Source organism: Bombus vosnesenskii, unplaced genomic scaffold (genome assembly GCF_011952255.1).
Source record: "Bombus vosnesenskii isolate JDL3184/JDL3185 unplaced genomic scaffold, Bvos_JDL3184-5_v1.1 scf7180000013294, whole genome shotgun sequence".
In the NCBI taxonomy this organism is placed as follows: Eukaryota; Metazoa; Arthropoda; class Insecta; order Hymenoptera; family Apidae; genus Bombus; species Bombus vosnesenskii.
This window is the reverse complement of record NW_022882945.1, coordinates 4019009-4032837: the sequence shown is the minus strand read 5'-3', so window position 1 is coordinate 4032837 and position 13829 is coordinate 4019009. Positions and strand designations below refer to the sequence as shown.

Genomic DNA, 13829 nt, shown 5'->3' with positions numbered 1-13829 from the left:
CAATTGAGTGATGTTGGAAGAGGTTTGAGCGTGTTTTATAATACGTTATGGCTTGTAGGTTGGAATTTTTGAACGAAAGGATAGAACCTAGGTGAAAATTAATGGATTAGCATACTTTTACAGAACACCATTATGCTTGATAAGAGCGACAAATTGCGATTGCTACAGAAAAATATGAATTTTATAAAAGTACAAATTTCTATAAAAATTCGCAGTCTGTTCGCGAGAAGCTAATTTTAAAATCGTGAAATTTATCAGAAAACGTAAATTTATTAGAAGGATGCGGAAATTTTGTATTGGTTTCGCGAAACGCAATACAGGTAGAACGAAACGTTGATGGAAGTTGGATCTGGCAGCTCGCGGTCGGGTTTTCATAAGCCAGGGAATAACGGCTGGCAAAATGTTCCAGACACTTTGTACACATTTGCATACTGCGGCCCGTTTATGCGCGGCATACATAATTTAACCCTTGCTCTCCATTGACGGTTTTGCATTCGCCAAATACGTATAATGTTAGCGGCGGGGCGGCTAGATTGTCGGACGGCCGTTTGCATCATACTGCTACTCACTCAGATCATTCCTCGTGCTTTATTTTTCGTTTCTTCTTTTCTTTTGTTTTCGTTTATTTAGACTATTTTCCTATTAAAAGATATTAGGTCTTTAATAGATCCTCTTTGATTTCTTTTTTTCTAGAAGCTTCGGAGAATACGTATAATACATTTGTTTAAAAAATAATTGTTAAAAGTTATTCAACGTTCTAATAGGAATCGATGGCTGTACGAATACTTTGTACACCCTCACTGTAGTTTATCCGAGGTAGCTCGCAGACGTGAAATTATATTTCTAGCCTCAAATGTGCACGCAAAATGGACATACAGAGATGCAAAGGTAGATCCAGCAGTGGTGATTCGATCGAAAACGTCGTCTAGGAATCCAGCGAATCGCGAGAGGCCGCGAGAGAACGCGGAACAATGCGACCACTCGAGCGCGAGCATTTAATTGTTTCCGCTCCTGTCCGCCGTCGTTTTCATTTCTGCGGAGCGTCTCTAAGCGTCTCCCCGCTCGTTAGGTAGTTCCTCTCGGAACCGGAAGATGCCGATGCTAAGTTACCCTCTCGCCCTCGTGCCCTGTTGAGGCTACCATGGTCTCTCGTCTATCGAAAGACCGGTTGGTATGACTTAATTCATTTGTTTCGAGGGACCAACTTTTGCGGCGATGAGCTCGCGATAACGATGCTGCTTAAAAAGTAAGACTGTGATCTTAAAGGAATTTTTCGAAAAAATTCAGCAATTGAAAGATATTCGAAGTATTTGGGGTAATCTGCGAATTATTAATAATTTTCTTGAAACCTTGTGCCTTGCGTTGTGTTAAACAACAGAAACACAAAATTAGGTTTACACAACAAAATATATATTTCGTGTATCCATATAATTATCTAAACACTATGTTACAAAGTCAGAATTTCTATAATTAAGCTTTTCATCGCTTAATTTGACATTCATCTAATAAAATTTTGTTGCACAGGTTTTATAATACTTTAACCATATAATTAAACCTTCTTATTCTGACTCTAACTAGTAGTCGTATATCTTCGTTAAAAACGTTCGTATATTATACGTCAAGGATATAGATATCCATGATACATTATTGCTATCGAAACATATGTCATGAAACATGGTCAGCGATGGTTGCACAGCCACGTGACAGGCTGGCTTAATACAACGAGATCACTATCACGATTTTATAGGGTGCTTGTATACCTTGACGAACAGCTCAATCGTTTCGAGGATCAAGATTTCTATATTGTTGCCGCCACGTGCAGCTTTACGCTTAAACGTGCAACACACGTCTGTATTTAATGTCTTGTATTTAGTCATAGGTAATTTGTGATCGAGTTTTCATAGATCAGTAACGCAAATTACGTCACGGTTTCATTTCGTTGAGAATGATCAATGAGGCTTGATTGGAACTATATAAAACTGCTTCTGGTTAGTGTCGTAATTAATCGAAGCGAAATGTGTAACAAATTCTTGAATCATTATATATAATTAAAAATTTCAACACATTGTAGATAGTGAGTTAACTGACAAATCTTTGTATTTACTGATAGATTTATAAACTTTATCCGAAGTTCATTAAACATAGACGAATCACGTGAAGTTATCAACGATTTACCTTCGATGTATTTTGAACTGAAAACAAACGGCGCGTTTAAGTTCGAAATTACTAGAAATATTAACCTTGATAACGAAGAGATGTCTATATAAAAGAAATTAGTTATAAATAGAAACCAATCGAATCATCTAAAAAATTTGAGTGATATGCACTTCCGAAACTCAAGATAAAACAAAATAGTTGCGAATCAAATCGAGGAATTCCATCTAAATTACTTACAAATCAAAATCATGTAAGACATCGAAAACTTCACAAAACCACCCGCTTCGAAAGTGATTATATAAATCACCAAAACTATTAACTCTAAGTGGAGACGAAGAAATATCTTTTGATGCGAAGATGAAAAGTATGGATCCTCCCGATTTCGGTTCTGAAACTCTTGATTTCCGATTTTTCGATGATACGTCTGGGATCAGAGAAAGAGAGAGAGAGAGAAGGCAGGACTGCCGAATCAGTCTCCCCCGGGATTTTCGAGATGGCTTCTTCCCAGCTTCCGTAATCGAGTCGCGAGCCAGAGAGCATAGCACACGCGTATACTAAGCGCGTGCGCGGGCACGCACACTGGCGCTACGCGCAGATCCATGATTCTATACATCCCTCAAATCCCGCAGACTGTGTATAACCCGTAATCCACTGGTCTATTCTGCGCGATACGCCGCGGCTTGGTGTATTCTGACCCGGTAATATACGTGCGCGGTCCATAATGTAGATACATGTTCGACGTGTACGTGAACTTGCACGAACACCCGTAACAAACCTGCTGATTCTTATGCAACATATTTCATACTTTTATTATAACGTAACTAACGCAATGAAGTGTACATAAAGATTTCTTTCAGCCATTCGAAATTTGTTTACATTTTCGTATAATACGTGCATTGTGCATATTTTTACAAGTTTCCATAAATACGTAACGACTGATTTTCTGCAAATATGTACCAACGCTGCATACATCTTTGAGTATTTCAACTTATATAGTAATTTATATAAAAATCTTCCTATAATTCCTTTCTTTTCCACAGACTGTGCCTGCTGCAGACTTACCTAGATGCGTTACGATACGAACGGGGAAAGGTAAAAAGGAAGACCCTGGCTGAACCACGTCTCTGGTTAGGTTTACTTTACCGATCGGTGTGGATCGAATAGAAGACTATGATTCGATGTCCTTCGAGAGTCTGCTCCGTCTTTATCCCCGTTGATCTTGTAGGAGGAAATTGGAATATCCGTGAAGCATCAAAAGTCTGGGATTCGTTCTAGCGACGCTAGTTGCTCGATAGGAATGGTTGTTGGTGTTGGTTGAGAACCAGGCGATTGGAATGGATTCCTGGATTAGCGACCGCGTATAGGGCTTTTTAAAGGCTCTTTTTCACGTAGTTTTAGTTATACTTGAAAATTGTTCAAATGGTTTTGGCTGACGTAGTAGATATTGCGAATGGAATTGTTAACGTGCTGATAGTTATTGAAGTAGAAGACGAATCTGAAATATAATATACACCTATGTATCTCGTAAGTGTTCTGACATTTTGATCGATTTATAATATCGTCAAAATCGACACTTATAACAACATGAATTAATAGTTAGAAATTACATTTACTACTTCTTAAGTCTAAATTATACACGTGTATTTAAAAATATAGCAATGATATAATTGGTACGAGAAGGACGATGTATGGGAGTTGCTGAGCGTCGTTGTTCGATCACAGGGCGTGCAGGATATGGCTGCAGTTGCTTGGCCGATGCTCCTAATTCCGTCGGTCGCGCGGACGTCAAACAAACAACCGGCAATTAAATGCAAATACGGCTAATGCGTTCTGGGTCGAATGTGCAAGTCACCGGGCTCGTTATGGAGATCCACCCGCGGCCATGTTGTTTCCATTCTCGGCTTGTACGCGTTTACACGGTCCTCCCTGTCTCTTTCTATCGTTCCCTCTTTGTGTTACCGGTCGATATCCAACGCGTTTTAAACCGCACGCACCGGAGATCGAGCAAGTCGAAAAGCAACCAAAGAAAGATGCCGACGTGGATAAAGTGGCACGAACAAATACACGAAAATATCGATCGACGATCCGACGAATTTCAGCCTTCCGACACTCCTTCTCATTCTTCGGACGCATTTTGGACGGAATGTGACTGTGACTGATTCTAATGGAGAACCGAAAGCGAACCTGCCGTCAGGTTAGGTATACATACGTATAGCGACTGCGAAAAGTATTGCCACGTAATCCTTATTTTCAAACGACCACGTTTTCCCACATTTTTCTGGTCATATGAGAGTGCTATTAAACGATATGGAATTTAATATTCAGTTTGATGATGTCTTTAAATTTTCATTAATATCATAAGCAATTGGTATTTTTCAATAAACGACATATCGATCAAACATATAAATAATACATATTACAAATTACATGTTTAAAAGGTTAATATGGTTATCGTTGCTGCGGTCTCTTTTTTCTGATTTTTATCTCTGCGTCTCAGATCAATTTCCTTTCGTTCGAACATCAAATACAACACAAAACTTTCTTTCGTTTTTGTTCCGTCTTGGAATGAACAAAAGTACGTGTGAAATCTTTATTGGCAAAGCTGCGACGATGATATAACTCAAAAATCACGATTTTGAGGAAAAACTGGGTTAAATGTTTTAAATCGTTGTAATTTTGTATGAACTCTAAGAATTTCTTTTTCGTGGAATATACTTATTCAAATTTCAAGGATGGAAATTCAGTTCTTTCGAAAACATTTTCATCGTGGCCAAATAATCGCCTATGCCAAGAAAAATACCTGAAACAAGACACACCAATTCTTTTTTCCTCTACTAGTTTCCTGGTCTCCCAGAGGCATCCTGAAGATATCGCTTATCATTACGAAGTTGCACGTATTTCGTCGGACGTCTAACGGTGGATCGGTTATATAGAATCCTAACTGAATCTCTTCTCTCGGAGGAGATCTCTTCTCGTTGGTTCCCTTCTCCATTGCTTTCCACGCCACACACCACACATTTGTTCTCTATCTCTCCTTTCCTTTCACCTTATCCCCACTGCTTCGTGTTCTGTTTCTCTTCCTTCCACAAGTTCGTCGTCCTTCTCTCTTCGATGAGTTGTTATATAGGGTGTCCCAGTAAGCATACGATACAATCGACAAGTAGCGATTATACGAAAAAAAATAAGTCGAATATATCCAATAAAGTTTGTTCGTGTAGTGCTCTGTTTTTGATAAAATCGAATTCGAAAATGTGTTTAGTATATGTACATTTAGTTAATAACGGATTGAACGCGAGTAAACAATCAGTAAAGACTTAACGAGTGAAAAATGCGGAATACAATTTGTTGGTTAGAGACTTCATTTTCAAGAAAATAAAGTTTAGACGTATTCAAGATTAATTTTAAAATTTCATTTTATCTGAATGCGTTCTACAAAAAATTTTTATTTTATATCTTCAACTTATTTTTTCACGCAGAATCATCCCCTTGCCTAATGTAGCGTAATTATTGGAATATTTTGTATATTGTTTAGATTAATTTAGTTGCTTTATAAAGTACAATTTATTCCTTAAAATTATATAATTATCGTCTTAGATCAATAATCTATTATATTTCTTCAAATTTACATTCAAAAAGTTCAGATAAACACACATTCAAAAATTCTAGATAAATCTTTCGTGATCTAGTTGTATGCGACACCCTGTATATTGTGATGTTTCTATATAGGAGGTTTTGGGTCTTTCTCTGTCTGTCGCGTTTTGCCAGCCCCACCCGTCCCTCCGGGCCACCAATCCTGAGTAAAGTTTGTTACACAACTCGGCGAACTTTCGAAAATGGTCTGCCTCCGCCAAGTAAGCTGTTCTTGGCTCCCTCGTTAGCCAGACTTTCCTCTTTGCCACGAGACTTGCCAGCTATCGCGTCGGACAACGTATAGAACAGTGTTTCCCAACCTTTTTCAGGTCGACACCCTCTTTTCTAATAGCCAAATAACCTACAATCCCTCCCCTATATAGAAGAAAAACATTTTTAATCTTTAGTGTGGAAAGGTGAGTCTTTCGTATCTGATAATTTGATCAGAACTCGCAACACTAGATTTTCATGTGTTTTATTTTCTACTATTTACTATATAGTATATTTGTTAAAAATTTTATGTGGAGAAAAATGTACGAAGACATTATATGAATTTCTTCAGATTTTTTTAAAGACTATCACCCATTGAAAAGCGCATCAGACATGGAAAACGCATTTACGTTAATACTATAAATATGTTTATATGGTAAGGATTGATGAGATAAAGGAAAAACGCTAAAAGTAGGTATTTTAGAATATAGTTTCTTGTTTACAAAATTTTTACAAAAATTCATACAAACACCAACTCAATAGTTACATTAAAACAGAAAGAAACTAAACTAACATCAACCTCAAATACAAAGGAGCGCCGTAACAACCGAGCAAAAAGCTTTATGCGCTGTGCCAATCTGTGTTAATTGCAGATTTCGTGGCGTGGGATGCCCAACGACTTCAGTATATGACAATCTTCCATGCTGCGAAAACGATTTTGCCTTATAACAAAGAGCAAAAGCCAGCCCCGTTGTATACAAAGAAATCCTAGTTTAGTCAGAATTCATCAAGATAATTCACCATCGCTTATCATTAACTGGTTCCACGACCGATGTCCATTACCATAAATATCAGATATGTAGATACGTTAAAACACGTTCGTAGTTGGTTTCGTGCTCGACACATTATGGAAATTGCGTTTCACTGCACTACGTGAATTTTATCGATCTTTTTACGTGATACTTTCTGATTTTTGACTTTACTTATTAAGGCGTCCTTTTATTTTAAATGAAGCAAAGTGATATAATTACATGTATAACCGAAAGATTGGTATCTCGGGAGTGATTAAAACGATCCCTTTTAAAAATGATTGCGATAAAGACGATTGTTTTTATGGGAGAATGCACTTGCTATAATGCACTCTTGAGAATGGTGTCGCACCTTGCGGATGTATGTTCCGCCATCTGTTGGTCAGGTATGATTGTAGTTAATGAAGATTAGTAATAAAATCATTTATCAGCAATTAAATACATAGCATACTAATGCATAACATAAAATTTGTATCAAATACATTAATGTAGAAAGAAAACCAAAATTCTTATCTATATATTTTATAAGATCAAATCAAAGAAATCCACGTGAATAAATATATGATTCGAGGAAAAAAATAATTTTTATCCATATATTTCATAAAAAATTAAATATATTCTCAAAACTGCACTAATGTGAATTTACAGAATTTTTATGAAAGATTGCGAATATCTAATAAGTTGTGCAAAATGAAAAGATAAAATAAGTATCTGTATTACCGAATGATGATAAGATAGTTTCCCGCAAGAAATTCTCCTAATCATTTGTGCTCCCACCACAGATCTATCATTTAGGGTAGCAAAATATCAAAATCTATGAAAACAGAAGTGAAGAGATTCTCTTTACTTACATATGATTACATGTAAGCCATAGTTGTGTTTATATTTGTTATAAATAAAGTAAAATTTACCCTTGCACGACACGTCTCATTGTAGGGGCTATTCAATATATTTATGTACCTATGTTTCATTCTTTAATATTTAATGCTTCATTAATTATGTAGTAATTATCTATATTATCGACAGTGTATTTGCTTTTTTAAATCTTTATACTGTTTGCTGAGTAGATACATACATCTATTTACTTTGTTTGGCTATACATTACTTTGTTCTACTGTCAGAGGTCTATTCGTCTAATCGTTTACTACACGTAGTATAAATCAGTATTTAATCAATCCTGCGACATAATTACACTGCGATATAATTACAGATGCACTCACAAAAATAAAGTAACACATTGAATATTTTGTTTAAAAGAATCTAAATATATCCGACAAAAAATAAAAAACAGAACTTTTTTGCTTTCGTGGAAAAAGACAAATCTGGACTAGGATCGTTTTTGTTATGATTATAAACCCTTCAATTGCATGCAGTCTGTCGCTTCCTCGCTTATTTATCTACTCATGTACTGCGCGAAATAATAAATTTTTGCCCCGTCTTCTTTCTCACCACTGACCAGATGTCAACTGTCGTTAATTTACAGCTGTATAATACTGTCAAATTCGTAGATTTATCGCCATCCAGCTCGTAAATTCCGCTCTGAAAGATTATGTGGACTTATCTTTCTGCCGTGGTATAAAATTATAGAGAATTCACAGCTGTTGAATTCTCTATAATTCTTGGGATTAAATGCAAAATAAAGGCGCTGAATGTTTCCTTTATATGGCAAACACTTACAAAACCGTGTAATCAAAATTGTATCTATTAAGTGTCTTACAAATGAATATAAAGCAACAAAAAATAGAATTAACGATGAAACAAAATCTTTATTTGTTGATATCTTTATTAAATCCTTAATTTTTTATCCAATTTTGAAGTTGATATAATAACTGATCTAAGACTTTTAAAAGAAAATTGTCATTTTGCTGATTGAAATTTGCATACGTGATCACCCTGTATTTATCTTAAATCATACCATACTAAATTTATCATACAAGGTCGATATATAAATGGAACGAGTGGTATGGTATATATGTATAAATAGAATATTTTATCATATAAGTGGAATTAGTTTTTATAACAAATATTTAGCTCGTACAATACTTGTATCTTCCTAATTTATACAACACAATAAACTATCAACAAGTAACGAAGCTTATGTTGTAAAAGAACGTCCCGTATAAGGCTCATAAAGTTCGAAATAACCAGGAAGGAATTCATTAGGAGAAGATTGAAAAGAATAACGGAAGTTGGAATGTATTGGACCATAAGAAGTGATTTCGGAGATAGCAAACAACGATACGCGTCGTGGAAGATAGTAATATACGGTCTGTCGATACGTCGATCGAGATAACCGGATACCCGATAAATTTGGCGACGATAATTCGCGTATCTCTACTTTTATCAGTTTCGATGTCGTACCGTAAGCGGATATCGTAAATTCGTGAAGGTAAATCCCGTTTGCTTGTGTGCCACCATTTTATCACGCTATCACTTTAATTATACCAACCACTACAGTTTCGCGTTCATCTTCCTCCATTTCCGCACAATCGATCAAACAAAGAAGAAATCGGAAGAATTTATAGAAAATTATTTATCAGTTGCACAGCATTAAGACAAGTTATTTATTAACAGTTAATACAGAAGGTTAAGAATGCAAATAGAAATGCATACGTGCGTTCCATAACCTCAACCACTCTGAATACATAATCAGATGGCACCATGCCCGATCGATCATTGGGAATTTTTATTTGTTTACACGAAATATTTCGTTCGATATTCGTTAGCGTCCCACGGTTGAAAAATACGCTACCGTATGAGCAAAAATCCATTCCGTTGACTGTGTCACAATTAATATAGCACCGATGGTGTACGTACGCGATATACAATTTTAAATAGTGTATTCGACACTGTGTCACAGCAAGCATTTCGATGATTAATACGTTCGGAAATTTCGAATCAATGACAAAACACCGGCGGCACCCAGCAGACGGTGAATCATGACGGTGTGCACGATTCGATAAATCACAGCTCTACTCTCGCGCTATAATCCACGATTTTTTCAACAGCTTCTTCGTATACTGAAAAACGTAAAGAAACACAATGTCCTAATCGCCTGTTTCAATTACGATGATGTGCTTGGAATATTTCAGCTTTTTACGAGCAACTGTGAAAATTAATTCTATAATCGAAAGTCGAAACGAATATCCATGATAACTCTGTTGTGTGCTTTAGATCATCTTCGATCGAATGGTATTCTTTTATATTTTTAGAAAATTTGTTTAAACGTTTAGGTTTTCCAGGAAAAATACAAATTCACTTTGAACAAAATTCATGAATGAAATTTCGTTTAGGACGTAAATGGTGAAACGGACCAGTTGAATCAGCATTATCTGGTAGTTTGGAAAATTCGTAGTGAAAGTTAAGAAAGATTTAGCAAGAATTAAACTTTTTGCCGTCTATAATTTCATGCGTCTCTTTTTTGAAAAACCGTTCATGCTTTTTGGTAATGAATTCTTTCGAATACCTTCTAGAGTATTTTATTCTTTCATCTATGTGTTTGGAATAAGTTTCGTAAACACCACGACAGATAATAATAAGAGCCACACTATATTTGGTGAATGAGACAGGCAGAGACGAACATTAGTCACGATTCAAAATTTCTTGGATATACGAGATTCAACATTCTATCACAAAAAAAAGAATAAATCTGTTTTATTAACGAATTTTTGACATCTATCTACCTAATTATAAGAGTATTTGTCCAGACGTTGGATTATTTGTTTGAGATTTATAATAAAAAGTCACGAACTTTTCGAGCAATTTAATATCTGAATAATTAAAAACGTATGCGTCAATAACCAAAGGATATTAAAAGTAAAAAATTAGGAGAGAATTAAAAGCACGAGTAGTAATAAAAGATAAAGATATCAATCATTAAAAGGAAACATTCAAAGTCTATAAAATACAATGAAATAGATTCTCGAAGCATCATAAAAGGTTACCGTTAGACTGTGTCGGTAACGTGTATATTCCATTTCACTGTTTATTCTTTAACGTTTCATTAAGTGTAATGGCTTGCTTTCCATTACCAGCAAATGTACTTTCAGTCTCGTGGTCGGTTTGCCTGTTATCCGTGCACTTGGTAGTAATTGCTGGTGAGCCTAGCGAATGCACTTACCTTAAATGACGATCAGAAGATACAAAACGGCACTGTTTGCCTGGCTTTAACGTGTTCCATATTCAGAAGAAAAAAACAAGCATTTTAACAAAACTTTAGATCCACGAGAAAAGAAATTAGGAAAATTAGAATATTTAATCAGTTATTATACAACACATTAATAAAAAAATTCCCTTCCAATCTTGCTAAATATACAATAAAATTTGACGTCATCAAGGAACGTTACGAATTTTCTGATAAATTATTATTCCGATAAATTATTTCCGAAGCATGAAGGTAAAAATATTCAATAATCGTTACTCAATAATGATATCTTAGTGGGAACACGAACTCAAAATATATTTAAACGCCTGAGTATGTGTATGTATATAGATATATGTATATGTATATATGTATATATTTATAATCGCGTTCATCATAAAAGTACAATAATAGCTTTATATCAAATCACGAGGAGAAATTCAATATTCACACGGTAGGCGCGGACAATTAGCTCTTAAAGGTACCGATTTACCGAGGACTCTTTTCGTATGTTCTTTTTGCATATTTTCTCTCTTCCTCACTCTCTTTCACACTCTCGTGCTCTCTTTTTCTTTTTATTAAAAAAAAAAGCTTTTTTGTGTGTGATACATCAACGAGTATGGTCTCTTTTCCTTATCATTCTTCCTTTCTCACTCTTCCACTCTCTTTTTTTATTGCAATAACGAATAAAACAACCGACGCTAGAGCAACGCGGAAAATGTATAGTAGAATACTATATAAACAAAGAAAAAATACATAGACAATGCAGCAATAACAACAGTTACAAAAGAAACGCAATTGGCTGTTTCGTTCACGACGGAATGACTGATACACATGCTGGATCACAAAGAAATCTGAGTTCACATGCTTCTGACACAGGATGTCAAGTCTGTTCATTGCACGAGAACAAAGTCATGTAAACCCTTCTTTTTCTTATACAGAGAAATAAATTCCCTTATTCTTCTGTTTCATTCATAATTTTTCCTATTTACTTTTTTCGCCTCCCCCTTTTGGTCAACCTGCTATCCTTCAACTTTCATACTTACATTATCCAATGAAACATTTTCTCGTAACCTATTTTAATCTGTTAACCGGGTCATATCCATAATCTTAAAGTTAGAAGTTAATAAAAATTTTCAAATAGCTTGATTTTAATCTTCAGTGGCTATCGTAAGTGAAACTTCAAACTGTGTAAATACTATTACAATGTTATTATTTGTAATCACTGTGAACAATCATTTTTTTACTCTTTGCCTAATATTTAATTCTGTTAAATTCAACTTTATTGACTTTTTAATCCAGGAGAAATATGCTGCAAATAACTTTCTGCGAATATCTATGATAGCCTTCAAAGATTGATTATCTCAAATACAGATATACAATCTATTTTCAATGGAAGTGAAATGCGGTATTAAAATATATTCATTCAAATAAGGAGATCGTTGTCTTCGAGGTTAGGAATCTAAGTGATCTCGGTTAACAGGTTAAGATGCTTAGGATTACATTTATCTCCTAATTGAAATCAATACGCAGTGCCCTTCACCATGTAACATGAAAAATCATCAGAAATATTACAAGAACAGAGTAAAAACAAAAAAGTTATACCAGTGAGACTCGTAAAAATATTCGTAATTAAATACAAGAACGAGTCAGTTGCACAGTATACGCACCGTATTCATCTTCGATAGCTTGTTTAAGTACGATACTTGTTCGATTTCGATTCACAAGCTTATTTCCACCTAGGTGCGACGTGACGGTCAGGATAGTAGGCACTAAAAAAGGGCAGACGAAACGGTGCTGTGTCAAGGGCGTTGTAAATCAGGCACTTCATAATGTCCGTCGCCCTTTTCGTGTCGTTCGTCTACGAACCATTGAGTACTTTCGGCTTTTTAAAAAGTTAATTCGCCGTTTATACACTCGTGGCGCTCTTGTGCACTCGACAAAATCAGCGATGCGCCTGACCGTTCAAAAAAATATACCTAAACACCTTGTTCACCGCCATTCACACAACCGCACTGTCAATTTTATTATATAGCGAACAACAGTCACACTTTCTTCGTACAGTGTGCCAAAAAAAAAAGTGAAATGTGTCTTTACTATCACGTTTCGAACGAATTTCTCTTGTCCCTTTCGTCATTCTTTTGCCATTTTGTCCATTCGAATTTTTATACTCTTCCATTTTTTTCTCTTTATCACTCGTTTCTTCTCCTCTTCCTTCGATACATATTACATTATTTTGTTCTTGTTACTTTGTTGCATATTTCTTTTGCCTCGGATCACTTCGAACGATTTTAACACGCAGTTCTTTTGAATCTTAATCGTCACAGATTTCTAATAACCAACACGTAAGTAAGTTATTGGTTTATTTGTGATCTTGAGACTGAATGACCTTCTTCCAATAGGTCGTGATGGCTGGTTTGGTTGGATCGGTGAGGTTAGTTGGATTTAGGTCATTAGCTCTGTCGTGTCGTCCGCGTATACATCGTCCGGAGGTTCCACCCTCACAGCTAGCTGCGTGTAACCCTTGTTCGTTTCTCTCCTTCCTGACATTGCCTGCAAATTGAAGAGCATAGCTAAAATTTCGGTTCTCTGATGGCAAAACGGATAATAATATTTTAAATGTAAGATTGAAATTGTTTGTTAATTTGTTTGTTTTCGATTTTTGTCTGTTCTCCAACACAGTAAGAGTTGGTTTTATAACGTATTTTTAAGAACTATAAAATAGCCTATGATTAATACTTTGGATGCTTTTCGAAAATTGATTGGTTTGAAAGATCGATTTAATGAAAAGGTATTTAGTCACGAATTAAGAATGAAAATAATATAATAGATAGATTGATTGTATAAAGAGATAAATTTGAACTTTCACATAACATAAATTA

The 13829-nt window shown here is 35.4% G+C and overlaps 1 protein-coding gene across 3 annotated transcripts in view; it reads right to left on the bottom strand.

Moving 5' to 3' along the window:
* Positions 1-11238: 11238 nt before the first annotated feature.
* The window catches only part of LOC117232940 (furin-like protease 2), a 412456-nt gene continuing 409865 nt past the window's right edge, over positions 11239-13829 (bottom strand). For all 3 annotated transcript variants that reach the window (XM_033492739.1, XM_033492741.1, XM_033492742.1), the window contains one exon: positions 11239-13500. In XM_033492739.1, coding sequence (XP_033348630.1) covers positions 13393-13500 — 108 coding nt within the window. In that variant the 3' untranslated portion in view covers positions 11239-13392. The remainder of the gene's footprint in view (positions 13501-13829) is intronic.